Genomic DNA, 24,332 nt, shown 5'->3' on the forward strand with positions numbered 1-24,332 from the left:
TGTGAAGTAAGCTGAGCGCCGAAGAATTGATGCTTTTGAACTGTGGTGTTGGAGAAGACTCTTGAGAGTCCCTTGGACTGCAAGGAGATCCAACCAGGCCATTCTGAAGGAGATCAACCCTGGGATTTCTTTTGGAAGGAATGATGCTAAATCTGAAACTCCAGTACTTTGGCCACCTCATGCCAAGAGTTGACTCATTGGAAAAGACCCTGATGCTGGGAGGGATTGGGGGTAGGAGGAGAAGGGACGACAGAAGATGAGATGGCTGGATGGCATCACCGACTTGATGGACATGAGTCTGAGTGAACTCTTTGAGTTGGTGATGTACAGGGAGGCCTGGCATGCTGCGATTCATGGGGTCGCAAAGAGTCGGACACGACTGATGGACTGAATTGAACTGATGCTGTGGTAGTGTAACTATATTTTACAAAATTAATCCTAAGTATATTGATTCTTACTTTTAGTACATTGATTCTTATGTGCTTTTCATAATATTTTTTTAAAATTTCATTTCTAATTTTTAGTTAGTTGCATATGAAATATAATTTTAAATATTATATTACTAAACTGCTTTAGTAATTTGTAGATTAATTTGCATTGTTTATATCACAATCATATTTGTGATATGATAGTCCTTGATTTCTAATCGTTAAAACTTTTGTTTCTTTTTATTTCCTTTCTATACTAGCTAGGATCCAGTACACTGTTTAACAGAAATAGTGCTATTTGGCTTCCTTGAAAGGAAGGATTTAATATTTCACCATTAAGTTGGGTATTTGCTTTATGTTTATAGCATATACCTTTTAAAAAAGTGAAGAAGATTTTCTTTTACTCCTAAGTTGCTGGGAATTTCTTTCTTTATAATGAGAACATGTTGATTACACATTTAATTCTTTTGTGTATTTTTTATTGATTGTATATTGTTTTATTAATGTGAATTATTACTTTGATTGATTTAAAGTGTTGAATAAGCATACATAGAGCCCAACTTGGTTGTGGGTGCTTTTATATAAAATGCTAATTCTTTTTGCTGATGTTTCATTAAAGTGTTGAATTTCTGTTCATTGAAAGACTCTATCTTATACCCTGTAAAAATTTTCTTCATTCAAGTTTTAGTTTCAAGACTATGGCGTCCTTTTACAGTGCCTACTCCTTTTTTTCTGTGTTTAGGTGAGTTTGGTAAGCAAGTTAGGATAGGTTATGCTGTTATGCGACTTCCCTGGTGGCTCAGACGGTAAGGCGTCTGCCTGCAATGCGAGAGACCCGGGGTCAGTCCCTGGGTTGGGAAGATCTCCTGGAGAAGAAAATGGCAACCCACTCCAGTATCTTGCCTGGAAAATCCCAGGGACGGAGGAGTCTAGTGGGCTACAGTCCATGGGGTCGCAAAGAGTCGGACACGACTGAGTGACTTCACTTTCACTTTATGCTGTTATAATAAGCAACTCCAAATATCCATGGCTCAATGAAATAGTCATAATTCATTTAGAATCAAAGTGATTCTCCAGGTCAGCTATACTACATGTGATGGCTAATGTTTTCTCATTTGAACCTCTGTAAATATTGTATCAACACACAATTCAACAATCACCACAGTCTGTGAAAGTATAGGTTAAAATTTAAACTAGGCAGTTAAATGCCACTATCATGAAGCGACACAGGCCATTTCTATTCACATTTCTTTGGCTGAGTAAGTCCTATGGCCCTGCGAGTCTTCAGGAGGCAATTCTCCTGCATGGCTGGTGTAGAGGGAACAGGATAGAGAACTGATGAATAGCTACCATGTGCTCCATAGTTGAGCTCCCCGCTTGTAACCAAGAACTCATTTCCTCCCTTCTCCCTATGCAGGAGGCAGGTACTCCTTCTCCAAGGTAGATGGCTTAGAACCCCTGTTCAGTCACCCCGTTTGAGCAAAAGCAAGGTCTCTAATTGAGACCCTGTAGTCTTCCTCAGATATCTCTTGGTGTGAAGATCTATGAAAAAACAAATAAGCAGAAAACAAACAAGTGAAGAAAGACAAGTAAGCTCCACATACTAAGTATACCATTATGGAGAAGACATTGGATTATATTATTCCAAGTTCTCTTGGGAAGAGAAGAGACACAGTGCTGATCTGAAGCAACTCTATGGTCCCAGGAGGAATTGCTTGTGGCATTTCTTACCCTATTTTGATGAAACTCTGATTGTGTTTTATGTAAGGAGCTAGCTTGCTCATTGCTTTGCACATTCTCTGATTTAGTGCTCAAGGATATTCTTTTTCCATTATCTTCTTTGGCCACATCTTAAGGACTATCACTTCTATATTAGTAAATAGACTTCTCAGCCTTCTCTACCTGGGTTTGTTAGGAGCTGAAGAAATACAATTGACTTTCCATGGGGCATGCTGTGAAATCATCCCCACTGAGTGTCCGTTATACACTTGCATACAGTCATTGCCATCTTCCTAAATTCCTATATATATGTATAATCGGCTCCAGTTTCATCCATCTCATCAGAACTGATTCAAATGAATTCTTTTTAACGGCTGAAGCCCAGAGCCCAGAGATAAATCAACAATGTACTGGTCAACCACTTGTAAAAGAATGAAACTAGATCACTTTCTAACACCGCATACAATTGACTTTCAAACATTGCAGGAGTCCAGGGGTGGGGGGTAGCCCTTCACAGAGTTGAAAAACTGTGTGTAACTTGTAGTAGATCCTCCTTACATATGATTCCTCCATTATCTGAGGTTTTGTGCCCACAGTTCAGTCAGTCAAGGATCATGTAGTACTGTTGTATTTATTTTTGAAAAAAAGCCGTGTATAAGTGGACCCCCAAGGTTCAAATCCATGTGATTTGTTCAAGGTTTAACTGTATTGTGAATCCATAATGACCATAGTTTGTTTTAGGCAAAGCTGATTTTGATCCTCCAGGTCTTTCAAAAGATTGGTAACTTATTTATTTGATTCCAAAATGGTCTTATATTTATGTGTTTCATTTTTAAAATAAAATGCACATACATACTATACAAGGTAATAAGGTGCATTATTGTATTTGTGAGGACTGTTAAAATCAGGATGATATTGGAAGAGAAAGTGAATGTTTTTTTAGAATAGTTTTTAATTTTTTGGCTGTGCTGGATCTTCATTGCCTTGCACAGGCTTCTCTAGTTGCGGCAAAGGGCGTCACTCTCTGGTCGTGATGCAGAGACTTCTCATTGCAGTGGCTTCTCTTGGTGTGAAGCACGGGCTCTAGGGCTCAGTAGTTGTGGTGAACAGGATTAGTTATCCTGCTCCACGTGGGATCCTCCTGGGCCAGAGACAGAACCTGTCACCTGCACTGGCAGGTGGATTCTTTACCCCTGAGCCACCAGGAAAGCCCATGAATGGTTTTTACTACAGCTTCAGATCTGAATATCCAACAATTCAAGAATTAGACACTACTTCTGATTTTCCCAGAATAAGTGGGTGCATTCAATCTAGTTGTTTAGAGTTTTGTGATTTATTTTAACCTAAGGAACAAACATAGTATTTGGGCATCTCAGGAAATAGTGCAGTTTCATACACTGAGTTCAAACAAGGGAACATATTTTATAGGAGGCAAGTTTACATTAGAAGGTCTAAACTGTGCTACCACAGTGCCTGCCTTCTTCCTGTCTGTGGTTCATGGGATTTTCCTAACCCTCTGAGCAGGTGGTTGCCTTAATGCAGCTCTAAGGTTTTTGATTATCCTCTACTATCATTTCTATCACTGTGGTATTCCCAGAGAGCACAGAAATACTTCGCTGAGTCAGCCAGGTGCAAGGAAGAGATGGTGAGGCTGATGATTTTTTTTCCCTTTTGAAAGTTTACAGAGTAGCGATCCCTCCTTGCATTTGCTTGATTACTATCCTGATAGATAAGGAATTCCATCCTTCCACCGGGAAACTGTCTGTACCAAAACAAAGTATAATAAGTCTGAGAGGTTTCATACGTGCAGCCTATGGTCACAGCTTCTCTTTCCTGCCCTGTTACGGTAGTCTGAGCTTGGGTCACTTTGTCAGCCATGCTGGATCCTGTGGGGAAAGGAGAAGACAGGATTGGTCCTCTGAAATGACTCAGGGATCATGAGGGCTAGGTTAAGCTATGACACAGGGACAAGAAAAGGGTCATCTAGTTGTTCATTTCCCCACCTCTTTTCCCTCTAACCCCTCTGCCAGTCACAGCTTGCACAGGGCCATCCTTCAGCTCTAAGAGGAAGCTGAGGTCCCAAGCTTAGGGCCACACGTACCGAAGCCAAAGGTAGCCATGAACACCCACAGCAGGCCAGGGCAGAGCATGACAGACATTCTTCTCTGGCTGAAATTGCTCCTGTTCTTACTGCAGCACAGACCAGCCCTTCTCTGAGTGGCTGAGTGCAGAGCCCCTGTGGCTTTTAGATGATTCTACCGCAAACAGGAAGTAATTTTCATAATAAGGGCGTTCCATTCGTCTATTCAGACTGAAACATCTACCCCACCACAAAACACTGTTTTGCCTTGATGTTTTCTGGAGGAATACCTTTTAAAAATGGCTATCGTTACTAGCAAGTTACAGGAATGAAGTTTAATTATCTTTTTATTATTGAATTCTTGCTTAATACCATTGTGATCAGAGACTGTATTCTGAATGATTGAAATCTTTTGAAATAATTAAGCCTTGCTTGAAAATCCAGAGTAGAGTCAACTTTGATAAATATTCCATATGCATTTGAAAATAATCTGTATTACGTTGTTTTGGATTAAAGTATTCTATATATGTAAACTAGGTAAAAAATAGGTAATTGTCTTTGATAAGTAGAGAATATTTTCTCTCTACTTGAGGGAATATCGAGAGATGTGTGTTAATGTCCTACCACAGGGGTTGTATATTTGCTTACTGATTATTTTTGAATCAATAAATTCTACAAGTTTAATCTTGCTCATTAACTCTACTGATTTATGTTGGATGTAGTTTGAAGCTATGCTATTCAGTGCGTGCACACAAACATAGAATTGTTTCTATCTTCCTGGTAGAGTGTGTACTGAATCATTTTGAAGTGCTGTTCTGTATTTTTAGTAACAATTTCCATTTTAATGTCCACTTTATCTGATATTAGCACAGCTACTCAGATCTTTTTTGGTTAGGGATTCCGGATCAGATCTCTCATTATTCATATGCAAAAGAATGAAGTTGTATCTCTATCTCCTACAATATTAAAGAGTTAACCTGAAAAAAATCAAAGACTTCTATACAAAAATTTAAACCATCAAACTCCTAGAAGAAACCATAGATGTAAATTGCTGTGATCTTGAATTAGACAATGGTTTTAAAAATATTATAGCAATGCACAAGTAGCTAAAAATGTAGATAAATTAGGGTTCATCAAAATTGCAAACCTTCTGTTTCAAACAACAGTATCAAGAAAGTGAGAAAGACAACCCACAGAGTGGGGAAAACTATTTGCAGATCATGTCTATTAAGGCCTGAGTATTCAGAATACATAAAGAACACATAAACACATATAACTCAAGAATAAAAATACAAATAACTCAAGGAAGTTTTAAATTTTAATCATATTTTTTTACTAGGGTTCTGAGGACAGTGGGAATGCATGTAAGAAGTAACATTACTTTCCTGTACGCACAATAGATGGGCTTCCCTGCTGGTTCAGGTGGTAAAGAATCTGCTGGCAATGCGGGATTAAATCCCTGGGTTGGGAAGATCCCTTGGAGAAGGGAATGGCAACCCACTCCAATGTTCTTGCCTGGGAAATTCCATGAACCCAGGCTATGGTCCATGGGGTCGAAAAGAGTCAGATATGACTGAGTGACTAACACTTTCACTTCTTTTTTCATACACTATAGATACATTCAGTATATGCCCTTTTATATAATTAAAAAATTTTATACCATATGCATTTATTATATATTCAAAAATCAAAGAATAATTTGTATTAAAATTGTTTCACTACCAATCTACTGATGGGATGGTAGCAAAAGGTCATACAAATAGACAGTGGAAGTTAGAATATAAAATGTCAAGATATCTTTTATTAGCTAACAGACTCATTTCATTACTGCTCAATTGTAGGAAAGGAGATTTTCATGTAGGTAAACTTTCACCATGTAGATTAATAAGTTTGAAGTTATAAACTACTTGTGGTTTTGATTAACTGACAACCTACTGAACACCTCTGATTTACTAAGCCTTTGAGATGTTTTCCACATCCTCTAAATTCATATGGATCATATGGTCCTCCTAGAATGACCTTGGCCTGGTTCTTCCCACTCAACGTTGAACTGCATCCTAAATGCTCAATGCCCTATATCCACCTCAGCAGAGAGTAAGAATGGCTACCAATAATAAGGTCTTTGCAGCTGACAAACTTCACGAGATGCTTGTATTTATTATTATGATCCACAGGACTTCAATGGTTACTTGTGGACAATGTGTCAAATATTGAATGTCATTCAGGGAAAGAATACACAGCAAATGGTTTGTTGTGGCATTCTCCAGAAGTGCTTATAAGTGAAGCAGAGAGTAAATAAATGTAATTTACAATATACACATTCTCAAATGCTTTACCTGGAAAGGTTTATTTACCTAAGGGCTTCCCAGGTAGTGATAGTGGCAAAGAACCCACCTGCCAATGCAGGAGACATATAAGAAACACAGTTTTGATCCTTGGGTTGGGAAGATTCCCTGGAAGAGGACATGAAATCCACTCCAGGATTCTTGCCTGGAGAATCCCATGGACAGAGGAGCCTGGCGGGCTACAGTCCACAGGGTTGCATAGTAAGACACAACTGAGTGACTAATACACACGCAGTTAATATAATCATGTATTATATTGTCCATTTTATACATAACTGAAGCACATGTCTACTGATACTCAAAGGCACACCAGCATCCACTGGTGAAACTTGCGGTGGGATCTGGTTCCCTATCCTGAACACACTTTTCCTTGAAATACAGGCGTAACAAGGTACCTCATTCCAGGAGCAAGTCAGAAAAAAGCATCATTGGTGACTGGAGCTCAGCTGATCCACAGCCTCTCTCTGAAGGTAAGAAAAAGGAAAATGGCTAGATTCCTGGACACCCTGGAGCCCATGGAATAGTCTTAACTCATTTGTAGAACTTGCCACCTGTTGATCTTCTCTGAAGCTCAGCTGCCTCACCCACTTTAAGGCACAGCTTCTCACACTGCAGTGTGTAATGGGGAACAAGTGTGTATGTCTCTGGGTCTGAGTCCCCAGAGCATGTTTGAGTACAGGCTGCAGGTGCCTGGGGAGCACCGTGTGCTGGCTGCGCAGAGGTACAAGGCTGAGTCTCCAGGCTGGGAGGCTGAGATGTGCAGGGAGAGGTGTTTGGCACTTCTGTTGTGGAAGACTGTGAACCTTCCATCCTCATTTTTCTCCAAAACGGAACCTATTGATATCAGGAATGTGGGACTTTTTGAGGGGTAGTTTCTGTACCATTGGAAGTAATTAAACATAATGTCATCATAGTCACAGTTCAGAATAGAAATCCCTCCCTCGGTCACGCTCAGGGACGGAGGATTCTGCTTAACCTTCTGCTGGTCACCATTCTTCTGTTGACTCTTCACCCCTGTTTGAAAATGGAGTAACAGATTTCAAATTTTATGCTTAAAATTTCCACAGAAAACCATAATGAGCCAGAAGATATATTGAAATAAAAATCCCCAATTATCTCATCTCCCAGCCTTGCGTTATTCTTGGAGTTTTTCTACTATATTTAAACTTCCTGCCCACAACTCACAGTCAGACTGGAGCCACAGAATCAGCAACGATGTTCCTAGGAGTTTACTCATTTCTCTTGCAAAGACTCAGGTCGTCCTCTTTCCTGCCCAAGCAAACATAAATCTGACTGCCACTTCCTCCACTTCATTTATTTCCTTCCACAGAGCCTTCATATATGAACAGCCCTGTTTTTAACCAAAGTTATTTATGTTCATGAAAGGAAGCACTGCCCCCTTTCGCCCACATGCAGAAAATTCCTAAAAATGCATTTCTGTGTTTCTTAAAGATCAGTTTGTAATCCCTTCCCTACAAAAACATTAAAATCATATTTGTAAGAGAAAGAAAGGCTTTCAGAGATCACATTATATATATATATATATATATATACACATATATATATGTATGTATAGAAAGAAAGAAAGTGAAGTCATTCAGTCGTGTCTGACTCTTTGTGACCCCAAGGACTGTAGATTACCAGGCTTCTCTGTCCATGGGATTTTCCAGGCAAGAGTACAGGAGTGGGTTGCCATTTCCTTCTCCAGGGGATCTTCCCAACCCAGGGATTGAATTGCAGTCTCCCACATTGTAGGCAGATGCTTTTACCATCTGAGCCACCAGGGAAGATATATATATATATACATACACATACACACACACATATATATATGTATATATATATGTAGCGAGAGAGCAAGTAGAAAATAACTGTTTATATAGAGAATTAGTGAAAGAGAGTGAAGTCACTCAGTCGTGTCGGACTCTTTGCCATCCCGTGGACTGTAGCTTACCAGGCTCCTCTGTCCATGAGATTTTCCAGGCAAGAGTACTGAAGAGGGTTGTCATTTCCTTCTCCAATATAGAGAATTATGTTAGGTCAAATGAGTGGCACTTTGCCAATTGGTGTATTTAGGCAGGCACCTTATTTTAAAATACTAAGAAGACTTGGTATCTTGGGGGACAAAAATCATATGATGGTCTATCTACTACAATGGTTACAAATACATAACAATGGCAGTTTGCAATCTTTTTCTTCAATGTAGTTAGTTGCATTCTACATGGTCTTCAGAGGTACAGTATTTGTTCTGGTTAAATAAATTCCACAGGATAATTCAATCCGATGTAAATTCTGGGCATGTCTCTTCAAAACACAAACCACCACAAAAAAATTTACCCTCTGCATTAAATCACCCTTTGAACTAAATTATCTCTCTTAGAATTTGGATGAGATCATTTAATGTGTTTCATATTCTCAAATGACAAAAAATACACAATCCTGTAAAGTCTACGGAAAGAATGAGGCAATAATGTTGAAAGGTACCAGAAGATGACAAAAAGGTAGCATATTTGTCTTCAGTCTTGCTTCGCATCTGGTTGTCTTCACAGCTTAATCCAATGTAATAGGCAAGGAGACACTACCGTGCTTTCTCTCCTAAATCAGTTGGGCAAGTAATGATTGCAGGTAAGGATAATTCCTGGAATAGCTGTTTTATTGTGTGTTCTATGATGCAGGTAATAATACACAGAACTCTGGATTGTTTTGTCTTCTTCTAAAAAAATGCTAGATTTGTTAAATAATCCCTTAGAATTTGTTGAGGCTTACTTTAATCTCTTTTAGAGCAGAGTTTTTGTTTTTTTCCTGTTTTCTTTTATATTGGAATTCAGCCCTTACCCCTAGCCTGCAGTCCTTGTTCTGGTGACTCCATTGAAAGTTCAAAGCGTTTGCCAACATTCTTTACTCTGGAAAGCCCAGAGCTCTTATATTTTACCAGTACTGTGTAGTCTCTGAAATCTCCTTGGAGTTTTTAGACCCTCAAAAGCTGTTTTCTGCTAGCTCTATCCACGTCTCTCTCTGTGCACGTGCAGCTTGTGTGTAGGTTCAGAAGATCCCCTCTACAGATCTTAAGATCCTTTATACGAGGCTCACTTCTCTCTAATACCTTTTCCCTCAAAGTCCAGGGATGTTACCAGCCCTAACTCAGACCTCTGTTTCCTGCAAACAGCAAGCTATCACTCTGCTGGGGCTCCAGGTCCTTGTGCTGAAGGGTAGAAAATCCCCCTAGGAGATGCCTTGTGAATGTGGGGGTCATTCTGCAGGTTTTCTTTTTCCTACAAACTACAAACTATAAACTTTCACTGTCTACACTCCTTGGAAACAGTTGTTTCATACTTTTTCCAGTTTTAGAGTGGTTTACGCTTAGAAGATAATTCCAGTATCAGCTATATATAAAAAACAAAAGTAGATTTTTCTCTTAAGATAGCATGTTTTTATGCATTTCCTCTATTTTTTCCTCTAGTTTTATTGAAAGAATTTACATACTGCTCTGCATAAATTTAGGGTGTACAACATACTGATTTGACTTATGTCATGAAATCATTGCCAGAATAATTTTAGTGAACTTCCATTATCTTGTATAGCTACCAAATTAAATTAACAAAAGCTTTTATATTAGAAACCAAGGACTATCATATCACAGATGTGATTGTGATATAAACAATGCAAAATAATCTACAAATATATGACTAAAGCAGTTTAGTCGTATAATATTAAAAATTATATTTTATATGCAAATAACTAAAAATTAGAAATGAACATTTTAAAAATGTTGATTTAATTCCCCTCTCATTCTCCCTTATAATGAGAATTCACAGGATTTACTTTCTTAACTTTCATGTATAACAAACAGCAGTGTTAATGATATTTATGTTGTATATCGCATTCCTACTGCTTACTTATTTATAGCTGAAAATGTGTACCTTTTGACTGCCTTCATCCAATTACCTCTCCCTCCAGCCCCTGCCCCTACTAACTGTAAATCTGATCTCTGTTTCTATGAATTTGGTTGTTTGTTTGTGAAGTATATAATTGATCTATAATGCTAAGCTAGTTCCTTTTATACAACACAGTGATTAAGTATTTCAAAGTGATCACAAGTCTAGTCACCATCCAAAGATATTAAACATAATAACTGATTGTATTCCCTCCACTATTCATTTCCTATCTGTGACTCATTTATTTTGCTGCTGGAAGTTTGTGCCTCTTAATCTCCCTCATCTACTCCCTTCCTCCTCCTCATTCCCATCGCTCTGGCAATGCCCATTTGTTCTCTGCATCCATAACATTGTTTCTGTTTTGTTACATTTGTTCACTTGCTCTGTTGCTTGCATATAAGTGAAATCATACAGTATTGGTCTCTGTCTGGCTTATTTCACTATTTCCTCACTTTTGAAGGCAACTGTCATTTTTATTTCAGTCAAATAAATGTATTTTGCATGTGCATCATATTTATGATATTTTGTGCAGCTTATTTTAAAATGTTCTCTGCATTTAAAAGGAATAGGGTCTCTAGAGAACTAATACTCCTTATAATTAATTACTTTTGTGATTTTTTTTCATGGTTCTCAATGCAATTACCACCTGTCTGTACACCCTGAGTATGAAGATGTGCTTAGTGAATTTTGTTCCCCATACCCTTCACCTTATCACATTGTAATATTAAAACTATTCACTCCAAGAACTATTATATTTTAAGTCTCCCACAACATAAGGAGTCACCCATGCAGTGTTTATCACTTGAAAATTACATTTCAGGTGTTAAATTAGCCATGATCTGCCTTGTTTCACACATCCATATGCTTTTCCTCAAATTGGAGCACTTCCCCCGCCCCCCCAAACCTTTTTTGTCCTTTAGCCTGATTAACTTCTATTAATCTGTTAGTTTTCAAGCTGAGACTCCATATGATTCAGGAAGCTGTCTTCAACTGATATCTATTTGCATTTATAATACTTAATTTGGAACTGTATGATAACAAAAATGGGTTCCCCACTAGATTACATATTCAAAAAGGGAAGGAACTCATTATTTATTGGAAGCTCCTTATCTAGTACCTAACAGATATTAAGTGCATATTTGTTAAATGATTGAATATACGAACTCTGCGAGTAATGGTGGGTAGAAAATATGTCCGCAGCTGGGGATTCTTGAAAGATGTTCAAAGATGGTGACTCATTTTCTAAAGAGGAAATAGCATACTATTGACTAGAAGTTAGCTTTTTTGTAATGGTCTTCCAAAACATAAAAGAGGGTAATGATATAAATGATATTAGTAAATACTATTGAATATGAACAAAATTAAAACTTAAATGTACTGTAAGAAGTTGAAACAAAAATAAGTGAAGGATTAAATAACCCGGGTCTCTCGCATTGCAGGCAGATGCTTTACCATCTGAGCCACCACGGAAGAATCAAGTGAAGGATTACAGATCCTTAACTGCTCTTTCTTTGACACTTTCAGTTCAGTTCAGTTGCTCAGTCGTGTCTGACTCTTTGTGACCCCATGGGCTGCAGCATACCAGTCCTCCCTGTCCATCACCAACTCCCAGAGCTTGCTCAAACTCACGTCCATCAAGTTGGTGATGCCTTCCAACCATCTCATTCTCTGTCGTCCCCTTCTCCTCCTGCTCTCAATCTTTCCCAGCATCAAGGACTATACCAATGAGTCAGTTCTTCACATCAGGTGGCCAGAGTATTGGAGCTTCAGCTTCAGCATCAGTCCTTGCAATGAATATTTGGGACTGATTTCCTTTAGGATTGACTGGTTTAAAGACTGACTTTCTATGATTTTCCTTTATACATGAGAATAATATGGGTTATGAATAAAGAACATACAGGCTGAATATACCTATTTTAACAGAGAGCCTTATAACTAGGTTTAAGATTTGCTGACTGGAATTACCATGTCACTGATTCTCTGATTTAGGGATTAGGATGTTAGAAATAGTTCTATTTAGGAAATGAAAGAGATAGTTTCTAGATTGAATATTCATCAGCATTTCCATTTTTTTTTTGAAAGTGAAATCACTTAGATTTATTCAGAGTCACTTCTTAATACCATGTTAGGTGTGAGTAAAAACATTCAGACACCTCTATCTCGGGTTGGGTTTGGGGACTGCAGACACACATCTGGGTTCAGACTTCAGGTGCCTGGGAAGCACTGTATCCCCACAACACAAGGGATGTGGCTATGTCTCTGATCTGGTGTGCATAAAGTTCTGGCCAGCCTTCATACTAATAGTGGCTCTTGGCTTCTTTTGCTCCTTTTATTCCCCATTTAAGTGTATTTAAAAAGGAAAATCGGAGAAGGCAATTGCACCCCACTCCAGTACCCTTGCCTTGAAAATCCCATGGATGGAGGAGCCTGGTAGGCTGCAGTCCATGGGGTCGCTAAGAGTCGGACATGACTGAGCGACTTCACTTTCACTTTTCACTTTCATGCATTGGAGAAGGAAACGGCAACCCACTCCAGTGTGCTTGCCTGGAGAATCCCAGGGACGGGGGAGCCTGGTTGGCTGCCAACTATGGGGTCACACAGAGTTCGACACGACTGCAGCGACTTAGCAGCAGCAGCAAAAAGGAAAATAGAGTTTTTCTCAGGGTTCTGTCTGTACTCGTGTAAGCTATAAAAAGATGTTGAAGAGAAGGTGAGACTGAGGCTTTCTTGCCCTTAGAGATGGAGGGATCAAGGGTTCTGCTCTACAATGAACGAGCTGCTTACTTCTGTCCAGAAAGACAGAATTAGATAGGAAAGAGTTCAGCAATCTGTAGATTTTACCTAGTTACAGAGATCTCCAGAAGACCTGCTTATGTGCCTACTCTGCAGTGTCAAGTTGTAGTTCTATGAAATGCTTTCTGCAGGAATCGGGAGATGCAAGACAACGAGATTTCAGTTCTAATCACACTGGGCATCACAGAAATGCTTTCTGCAAGAATTGGGTGATGCAAGACAACGAGATTTCAATTCTAATCACATTGGGCATTTGCTCCCACTCTGGGGGTTGGGTTAAGTCCTCAACTATGGTTTTGTGTACAGGCTGCAGGTGTCTGCAGAGCACTGTGTCTCCACAGCACAGAAGTAGGTGGCTGAGTCCCCAGGCTGGGAGTCTCTGATGTAGAGTTGACTGTAACGCTCCTTGCTATTGATGGTGGATTTCAGTCTTCCTTTCTGCTGCATTCCTGAAGCTATATAAAACAAGGAGATGAGGCGTCCATCAGGATTTTGTTGGAACCACTGCACACTGGTCATGGAAATAGAATAATTGCATATCAGAGAGGAATTTCTGCCCTCTTGGAGGGTCAGAACCCCGGGACTCTGCTCCACCTTCATCTGCACTCTGAGGCCTGTTAAGAAAGAGAGAAAAAGGCACAGGTGAGGGTCCCTGAACAATGACTGTGGCTGTTTGCAAATAGAGGGCATTTTCCTCTAGTTTCCATCCTCATGGCGGAGGATACAGCCCAACAGACTCATGTTCTCACTTCCTCCAACTTCCCTTCCACTTTGTTCCTTTCTAAATTCAAGTGTGATGTTCCTTCATGTTCCCCCAGGATGTTCTTAACTCACAGCAAATCAGTATCCACAAGAGACCCAGCAAGACTCTTCTTTGTGTCTTCATGATTCTTTACTCTTTTGATACAGGACACACTTTGATGTCAAGTTCCTTTAAATATTGGTATTCACCATATCTTGAAAATGGGACTGATTCTGTTCCTGTGTCTGACTGCTTTCATGAGAGATTCAACAGAAGCCAACCCTAAATGTCATCACTCAGCTGTGTAGTGGGAGCTCCACCCATCTATGATATAGTCCTTCTACACACTGTGGTCTGTGAGGTTTTATGTGTGTTTGTGTGTTTGTTAGGTGTAAGGAAAGGGTTATCTTTTCAAGGTGTAAAAGTCTTTCTTTTTTTTTTTTTGTCTGTAGACTCTGGGTATATATAAAATAATTTATGTTAAGATTAGGGAGACAGTATATTAGAGGGGGAATAAAGAAATGATTTCTATGTCTATAAAGAGCCATAGGTAAAAGATATTGACCAAGCTGAAATCTGAGACATGATCAGATTGGGAAACTCTTCTGGGTTGTGATGATATATATATGGAATATTGTTGTTGTTTAATTGCTAAGTCACGTCTGACACTTTGCTCCATGTACTGCAACATGCCAGGCTTCCCTGTCCTTCACTATCTCACAGAATTTGCTCAGACTCATGTCCATTGAGTCAGTGATGTTATCCAACCATCTCATGTTCTGTTGCCCCCTTCTCCTCCTGCCCTCAATCTTTCTCAGCATCAGGGTCTTTTCCAATGAGCCAGTTCTTCGTATTAGGTGGCCAAGTATTCAAGCTTCACCTTCAGTATCAGTCCTTCCAATGAATATTCAGGGTATATTTCCTTTAGGACTGACTGCTTTGGTCTCCTTGCTGTCCAAGGGACTCTCAAGAGTCTTCTCCAACACCACATTTTGAAAGCATCAATTCTTCTGTATTCAGCCTTCTTTAATGTTCAACTCTCACATCCGTACATGACTACTGGAAAAACCATAGTTTTGACTATGTGAACTTTGGTCAGCAAAGTCATGTCTCCCCTTTTTAATACACTGTCTAGGTTTGTTATAGGTTTTTTTCCCCAAGGAGCAAACATCTTTTAATTTCATGATTGCAGTCACCATCTGCAGTAATTTTGGAGTCCAAGAAAATAAAGTCTGTTACTGTTTCCATTGTTTCCCCATCTATTTACTAAAAAGTGGTGGGATTTCAGATGCCATGATCTTAATTTCTTGAATATTGAGTTTTAAGTCAGTATTTACTTTTGAAAAGGATCCTTGTATAAGTGAACCCACACAGTTCAAACCCATGTGGTTTGTCCAAGGTTCAACTGTATTGTGAATTTCTAATGATCATTGTTTTAGCCAAAGCTGTAAATGTGATTCATATAGAGAACCATATCTCTCAGGCCTCTAAGAATACATCTTTACTCTCTCAGATTGCGGTAATTTGTAGGGAAATTTTAAAAAACACTCAGATTACTAAGATATATGTCATATATGTCTAAAGTGTGCTAACTGGAACAACCTAAGTAATACCACTTCTGTGTGTCCTAATTTATTTGTTCAAATGATGTTCTAATTGGAATTGCTAAGCCAGAAAATCATGAGTAGCAAATGGATGTAGTGAGCTTTTTAGGAATGATAATTCTGCCATAAAGATGGGTTATTTTTATTTTAAGTTATAAAACAGGAATCATATAAAACAGAAATCCAAGTAAAATAAAATGAAGCAACTATAGGGCCCTGTTTTCAACTGCAGGAAACTGACAGATCCAGGACTGCATACATTGTCCTTGGGGAGAGATTTTTGGAATCAAAGAAGATCTAGCTCATTTACCTGATAGAATCAGAAACAAAATGCCCCTGTTTTCACCATTTTCTGATATGCAGTTTGGGGAAGTGGGTACAAAGTGTGACCTACCTCCAGGCCCCAGGTCAGTGAGCAATGACCATGAGAAAATTTGGTCAGTGGCACTTAATGAAAGGAAGAGGGTGGAGGCTAGGACGGCATAATGGGCAAGTGGCTTCAGTGTCTCTGGTGTGGCTGTGGATCTCCTGTGTTTCCACAGAACTGAAGTTCTCAGAAGCATTCCTTGATGGGAATTTTTCTGCCTCTCGGTTTTCTCATCAGCAAAATGAAGCTAATGATATCTTCATTTGATGCCTTCTACTATATTAAATCTAAATGAATATGGTTCTTTAAATGTGTATTGTGCACCATTATTTCCATGATTGTTATGAAAATGAAATCCATCTTACATAACAGATGATGTCAATTATTAACTGTAGTGTCAAGCAAAAGAATCTTTATCCTTTTTCCTTCTTGTAGTATATTTTCCTTCTGAACAAATTTGAATTAAAATATATTTCTAAAAAATCCCAACACTGTGGTGCTGGCACCCTTGCTTAGGGGATCTGCCCTACACACAGGCACATGACCTACACTATGGTTTGAAGATGTGGGAAACTGTTTTACCATGAAACATTCTTTCTGCCCAACTGTTATAACAACTCAAAATGCACATTTGAGGTGACTTCTTTTCAATCTCCTATATCATTCCCTTTGCAAATACAATCTGAGGACAGTTAATCTAGCATGTTGAACTGAATGTCATTTAGGGTATAAATCATTCCATTTTAAAGACTGATTTGGGAAATAGATATGGAAACCGTAAAGTGAGAGAAGATTTTGAAAAGCAGTTCAGTGACTAGAAACATTAGACTTTGGGTCTGCAAAAGGGGTAGTGAAGGGTCACAGGGTACATGAGGGGCTGGATAAGAAGCAGGAACAGAGATGGGAGGGAGGCAGATAAAGTATCTGCCTAAACAGAGATTGTGAAGGACTAAAGGCAAAAGATTTACACATCCCAGTTATGTTCCATCTGGTCCTAAGTTCTGATCTTTTTATCAACAACAGTAAGACAAGTGAAAAAAGTCTACAGATTGAGCTCTGCCCAGGAATGAGTATGACTTGTTTCTTTGTGAAGCTATATCAAATGTGAGAGGCCGACTGGGTGTGACTGTAGCCCATGGGCAGTGAGAAGAGGTGAGGTCCGACGCTGGAATAGTGAAGGTCAGTAGGAGACCAGATTAGATGCTAATCTACGTCTCTCCTCCTTCTCTCTGCCTCTACCCCAACCACTCTCACATATATCTTTTGGTCTACCTCTATGTCTATAACATACACTTAGAAAAAAGTACTCTCCATGAGTTGTCCCAGTATGTCAATATTGTTGTACTAGTCCTCATGTTGCAGTCTTAATATGCCACAAGGAATCTGATAAATGACTCAGAATTTCTTTCTATTAACAAGGTATGTGAATAACAGATGGGAAAGAGTTTCTTTGGGACAATTAAGGCACTAGATTTGTGCACAGTTATTGCAGCAGTCACTGACATTCATGCTATTCTCACCCCTGTTTCAGGTTTTATCTACCAAAAAGTAACAGTTACCAGGACAAAAAGCCAAATTAAATTTTGGAATGAAGGCATAGCTTCTTCTGCTCTGACTCCTTTCCCTTTCTTTTGGCAATGGGACAATAGCATCTTTCTTAGGCTCCTTATTTCAGCAAGTGTCTCAGCCACCCCTTGGGAGTCCTCTGTCAGGGAGCATCTGTGGTCCAGCTGTGTTTTTCAGGACAGCCTGGAGAGGTCTGGAGATATGTGTCTTCTCTACAGACTTGATGCCCAAGTGGCTGGACTGTGAGGGTGTAATATTCAGGGAACTTTTCTGCTTTTTCTCATTCAACTTGGCACTTATTTGTCATTGACTTAATTTTCTGCAACACCATTTAGAAGATCAGACCTTTACTATGCTTTTGCCTGTATCAGTATAAGGCATGTGAGTTCCTTAAACTGAGGAATTACAGTTTATGGTGAAATCTTCTCTTTCTTGGATGATCAGGGACTGTGATCAGTGGTCCAGTTTTTGGCTATGAGACTTGTTCATAAGTAAAGAGAATACAAGAGACCCACATAAGATCTTCTGTTCATACTCAGTTCAGTCGCTCAGTCGTGTCTGACTCTTTGCGACCCCATGAATCGCAGCATGCCAGGCCTCCCTCTCCATCACCAACTCTCGGAGTTCACTCAGACTCACGTCCATCGAGTCCGTGATGCCATCCAGCCATCTCATCCTCTGTTGTCCCCTTCTCCTCCTGCCCCCAATCCCTCCCAGCATCAGAGTCTTTTCCAATGAGTCAACACTTCACATGAGGTGGCCAAAGTACTGGAGTTTCAGCTTTAGCATCAGTCCTTCCAAAGAAATCCCAGGGCTGATCTCCTTCAGAATGGACTGGTTGGATCTCCTTGCAGTCCAAGGGACTCTCAAGAGTCTTCTCCAACACCACAGTTCAAAAGCAGCAATTCTTTGGCTCTCAGCCTTCTTCACAGTCCAACTCTCACATCCGTACATGACCACAGGAAAAACCATAGCCTTGACTAGACGGACCTTAGTTGGCAAAGTACTGTCTCTGCTTTTGAATATACTATCTAGGTTGGTAATAACTTTTCTTCCGAGGAGTAAGCATCTTTTAATTTCTAGAAATGGTTTTTTCCTTCCCTGCCTCACTCCCGCAGGCAGCAAGGTTATTACATCAACACAGAAGACTGTCTACTTCTACTTCTGTATCTGGGTCTCAAAAGGGCTTTCCCAGGATTGAAGGTGTCTCATTTCCTGCCCTCATGAAGTTGGCATTATCTCCTGACTCTCCTACATTTAACTACATCCTCACAGGCTGTCTGCAACCCCATTGTCCCTTCCAGTACTTGCAGAAGTGTCTCCATCCCATGATTCCTTAGGAAACACAGCCCGATTAGGTTTTCTTGAATGTGCTTCCCCAGCAGAGGTCACTTTAGCTCAGTGGTCTCCCATTGGTGTAGGAAACTGAACCAATTAGAGACCAGGTTTCTGGTTTCTTGTTTGTCCAGCACTGCGCAAACCTAACTCAAATATTTTTTAGACCCTGTCATCCTTTGGCTAGACTGAGAAGTGTTGAATAATTCATGACTTTTAGGAATTAATTTATATATGGATTATATCTCTTTTTACAACAGAGTATGCTATTTATTATGAGATATATAAAATATCCTGTTATACTCACAGTTTGAAACAGTTTCCCCTTTGTAATTATGAGAAAGTGAAAAATTCTGTTATTTGTAGCCTGTTTTTCCTCATTAGGTTCTATCTGCTTTGGGTTTTATTCTTTTAAAAAACTGTTTTTTTTGAGGCATACTTGACCACTGAATAATTGCATATACTTAAAATGTACAATTTGATTGTTTTTTACATGGGAATAGAAATGTGAAATTATGACAGTGAAGGTAAAGAGCAGATGTACAACCCTAAAAGTTCCCTAGTGACTCTATTCTCTGCTCATTTTTAATCTCTCCTATATATCTTCCTAGTATATACCTCCAACCCCTATTCATTCCTAAGTGGTTACTTATCTGCTTTTTCTTACTATACACTGGTGTGCATTTTCTCTAATTTTATGTAAATAGAATATAGAGTGTATAATTTCTCTTTATTTCTCTGGGCATATTTATTTTGAGATTCATTTATGTTGTTATATTTATTAGTAGTTCATCCTTTGAATTGCTAAGTAGTGTTCCACTGTGCAGATGTATATCAATTTATTTATTTATTTACCAGTTGATGGACTTTAGGATTATTTCCAATTACTCTTTTATGAGTTGTTATGAACATTCATGTCTAAGTGTTTTTTGTATGGACATAAGGTTTTATTTCTTTTGGGTTATAAGTAGGCATGGAGTTGCTAGGTTATGTGATATGTGTATGCTTAACTTTTGAAGAAATAGTGAAACTGTGTTTTAGGTAGTTGGACCATTTACATTCTTAGCAGCACTGTATGAGAGTTCCAATTGCTCTAAAACCTCATTAACACTTGGAATTGCCAGTCATTTTTATTTTAGCCATTCTATCAAGTATGTAGTGGTATCTTATTTTAATTTGCATCTCTCATACTATAATGATTCTGAGCATTTTTTCATGCAGTTATTTACCATACACAGGCATACTTTGGTAAAGTGTTCAAATTTTTGGCCCATTTAAAAACAATAAATTTTTGTTTTATTAAATTGTAAGAGTTTATATGTATAATATATATATTATATATAATATGTATATTCTAGATATGGATCTTTTGTTAAATATTTTGTGAAGTCTTTCTGCTAGTCTGTGGCTTTTGCTTGTATTTTTCTAATGGTGTCTTTTAATGAACAAACAATTTTAATATTATGAAAGTCAGTGTGTTGAAATTTTTCAAAAATCACTTCTTTGACATATGAGTGATGTACAAAAACCAGTATGCACTTAATGTATAAAGCTTGATAAGTTTGAGGGAAAAATATAGTCTTGAAACCATCACCATAAACAATGTCATAAACATATTGGTTATGTCCAGAAGTTTTCTCTTGCTCTCCTTATTTTTAAAATTTTATTTATTTTTTTGTGATAGGAATACTTTAAATATACTCTCTTAGTAATTTTTAAAGGGTTCAGTAAAATATTGTTAACTAAGGATATGCCTATTATATGTTTCTATGGATATAGTAAGATTGTCTTCCAAACTGGCTCTAACAAGTTACACTGCTGGGGCTTCCCTTTCCCACCAAGGACATACTGCACAGGTGCAGCCCCGTCTGTCCCAGTGTGTGTCTCTCAGGATGCAGTAGTACACAGCGGTGTCTCTCAGGGTGACCTGGGGCAGGACCAAGGTGCTGGACTTTCTGTCTTTGGCGATGCTCAGAGAGGCCATCCTGTTTGTCACATTGTTGTTCAGACCGTGAATCAAGTATTCTGGACCCTGGCGGGGAATCTGTCGATACCAATATACGTACTCAGATCCACTGATTGTGGAGTGATTACAGGGCAAGTGCACAGGTTCTTCTTCAGTGCCCTCCACTGAGTTTGGCTGTGTGGTCTTAGAATCTCCCAATACACCTGAGGGATTGAGAAACAATAGGTTAGCTCTGGATTGTCAAATCAGGGTGTGCCTAAGGGGCAGGTTCATAAACACTGCCAGAATTCCCCTCTCTGGCTTTGCCCTGTCCTTGAGAATTTTCATGTTTGTTGCACTGGACAAAATAAGTATTACTAGTGTTTATTACTGAGCTACTTAGAGCCACAAAGCCAAAGATAAATTGTTGTCCTTCATGACCCTTGGATTCACTGAAGCCCCAGCCTCCTTAGAGTCTGAAAACTGAGACTCTGGAGTTCTTCTGTGAGTAGAGGATGTGATAGTCTCTCACAGTGATGATCAGGGTCTGTAGATAAACACACAGACACATAGAAACACAGAGATGCACATTCTTCCCTGTAGTTTGGTAAAGCACAGTGGGAGAAGAGAAAGCAGCAGACGTCTGTCTTTGTCTTTAGCCATGAAAGCCATTCTTTCTTAGGCCCAGATCACTTACCCAAAGCTAGGAGAAGAGTTATTCCTGTCACCAGTCTCATAGTTGAAGTCCCGGCCTCAGAGCTCAGGATCTGTGTCTAAGCCTAATTTGGGGGAGGTCCCAAGTGCCAAATCAGCAGCCACTTGCACAGCCCCACACCAGGCAGCTCATTGGGGTGTTCCCCAGCCAAGTATCAGCTGTCTCTTGATTGGGTCTGCTTCCATGCCCAGGACTAAAAACAAATCTAAAAAGAGACTAGTAATATTTTCCCAACCTTAAGCTGTAATTCAGAAAGTTTACATTAAGGTTATTTTCAAGGTCCAAACATAAATAGTCTATGTCTGTGTGAGCATATTTCGGATGAACACTGTTGAATTCCTCTGGTCTTGGCCCAGGAACCAATGACTTGTATGGTACTTATTCTTATTTCACTTGTGTCCTTCATAATGCATAGTTACTAGTCTCATTGCTCATGACTTGGGGTGAAATGAATTGAGGATAATAGGAGAAAAGAAGAGAGAAAAAGAGGGGAAAATAAAATTTGGAGAGGGAAATGAAACCATCTTATAAAAGAGACAAAAGTAACCATAAAGCTATTTCTGTTATCCCCCAAAATGGTTATTATTAAAGAAATGGGATAGAATAAAATTTAAGATTACTCATCCTTCTCTGTTACAATATCTAAGCTTATTACTCCACTCTAGTAAGAAATATTTGGCCTTTTAAAATTAAACTATTAATCACCTCTACCTCTTGTTTCCTGTGGAGGGTCAGCTCTTTGCTCTGCATTTGGAAAATGGCTTACTCATGTCCCTAAAACTGTGCACACACTCAAGGTGAAATTTTGAAGTACAGGTGATAAAGGGGATAAGAGTCAGTTCTTTGTACAACTCAATGATAACTTCTCTGTCACCCTGGATGGAGCTTTGGTTTGCAGAAGTAACAGCGCCCTCTTGTGACTGCTTATATGAAATCCTTTCCTTAGAACCTGGAATCAGCAGCCTTTCAAGCTTTGCGTTTCAACTCTGAACAGCTATCTCACAGGTGCTCCCTCTGGCCCTCTAGTGGCAAGGTTCCTAATATAGTACTCTAAAGACTGAATCATTTCCAGTCACTTGGGAATTTTAGGACATTTAAAATTTTAGAAATTTTATATTTCTGTGACATATTTCTCACAGAAATAGTTTTAAATATCCCTCAATCAAATGCCTTTTACTTCCCTTATTATCTTGAACTTCCCATGTTGGAGGGCAGTTTCCAAAGGCTAGTTTATTCATTGTTTAGCATGGGATTTGGCACAGGTTTTGCTTACACTTAATGCTAATTTGTTGAGTGAATATATTAATTAATATAGATTGGAGAAGTTATATAGAATTATATGGAATGACTCTCAAAATTATTCCAAACCAAAGATTCTAATTTTCTGGAAAACAAACTGAACAAAAGTATACAGCTTCCCTGGTGGCTCAGATGGTAAAGAATCTGCCTGCAATGTAGGAGACCCATGTTCAATCCTGGGTTGGGAAGACCACCTGGAAGAGGGAAATGGCTACCCACTCCCATATTCTTGCCTGGAGAATTCCATGGACAAAGGAGGCTGGTGGGCTGCAATTCATGGGGTGGTAAAGAATCGGACACAACTGAGCAACTAACATTTTCTTCATCTAGCAGTGAAGATAAAAGCAAGAGTAGACCTACGGGCAAAATTCAGATAGACAGCACACCAGTTCTTACTCCCCATCCTCCAAAAATGGAAGAATTCAAAAATTTAGGAAAGGGAAAGCTTGGTTTTGAGAATGTGGTAGTCGATGGCATGGTGGTCATATAGTCACTGTTAGTTTAATCTACATCCAGTGTGCATCTACTATGTGCCAGGTTATAAACTAGCAATAGTGTTTTAAGGTTGGTGTCAATATTTAAATGAGAGAACTATTGGGATTGCTGAAGGTAAATATGAAAAATAAGAGTCATTGTATCATCTAGTTATATAACACAAAAGTCATGCTCAAGTACAGCTTTTTAGTGTTTATTCCTGCAGAGGTCAGGTGGTATGGACAATCCAGATCAAGCACAGAGAACTATCAGTATTGTGGTTCTTTTATTTTGTGTTGATTTGTTTTTATATAACAACTTCTTTGAGATACAACTTACATGTCATATAATTCACCCACTTAAATTGTATAGGTCAATGTTTTTTAGTTTATTTATAGAGTTGTGCAAATGTCACCACACTCAATTTTAGAACATTTCATGATCTGTAAAAAGAACCTGTACCCATTAGCAGTCACCCACCATTTTTCTCCATGAAACTCCATCTGGACAACCACTCACCTACTCTGTTTCTGTCCTAATCCATTTGGACTTCCTTAACAAATGAGGACTGAGTAGCTTCAAAACAAGAGAAATTTTTCCCCATACAATTCTGAATGCTAGAGGTACAAGAGCAAGGCACTGGCAGATTGGGTGTCTAGTGAGGGTATGCTTCCTGGCTCACAGGTGATGCCTTCTTGCTGTCCCTCATGTGGTAGAAGGGGCAAAGGCTCTCTTTGAAGCCTCTTTTATAAGAGCACTCACTTCAAAGGAGCCATATTCCTGTGGTTCACTCAGATTGGCCTCCTGATGCAGACAGCAAGAAGGAGAAAGATAGATATGTGAAAGGCAAATGAAATACTTTGAGCTGATGGTCTATATCGAGTTGTCTATTCTTTCACTAATTCCACAGTTTTAACTTCATGGGCTTAATATTTAAGGTAGAGGACGTCCTCCTACTTGCTTTTAAAATTTCAGTGTGTTTTAT

At 39.0% G+C, this 24,332-nt stretch overlaps 4 gene segments (V, D, J or C); all 4 read right to left on the reverse strand.

Annotated features, from left to right (window-relative positions):
* Positions 1 to 3,527: 3,527 nt before the first annotated feature.
* LOC121820043 (T cell receptor delta variable 1-like) lies at positions 3,528 to 4,366 on the reverse strand. The segment is given in 2 exon segments: positions 3,528 to 4,033; positions 4,249 to 4,366. Coding segments are annotated over 2 exon segments (387 nt in total).
* Positions 4,367 to 7,119: 2,753 nt separating this feature from the next.
* On the reverse strand, positions 7,120 to 7,863 carry LOC121820036 (T cell receptor alpha variable 29/delta variable 5-like). The segment is given in 2 exon segments: positions 7,120 to 7,586; positions 7,758 to 7,863. Coding segments are annotated over 2 exon segments (462 nt in total).
* Positions 7,864 to 13,560: 5,697 nt separating this feature from the next.
* Positions 13,561 to 14,301, reverse strand: LOC121820045 (T cell receptor alpha variable 22-like). The segment is given in 2 exon segments: positions 13,561 to 13,914; positions 14,135 to 14,301. Coding segments are annotated over 2 exon segments (378 nt in total).
* A 6,342-nt stretch (positions 14,302 to 20,643) lies between these two features.
* On the reverse strand, positions 20,644 to 21,611 carry LOC121820040 (T cell receptor alpha variable 26-2-like). The segment is given in 2 exon segments: positions 20,644 to 21,083; positions 21,557 to 21,611. Coding segments are annotated over 2 exon segments (399 nt in total).
* Positions 21,612 to 24,332: the final 2,721 nt, after the last annotated feature.

Source organism: Ovis aries, chromosome 7 (genome assembly GCF_016772045.2).
Source record: "Ovis aries strain OAR_USU_Benz2616 breed Rambouillet chromosome 7, ARS-UI_Ramb_v3.0, whole genome shotgun sequence".
In the NCBI taxonomy this organism is placed as follows: Eukaryota; Metazoa; Chordata; class Mammalia; order Artiodactyla; family Bovidae; genus Ovis; species Ovis aries.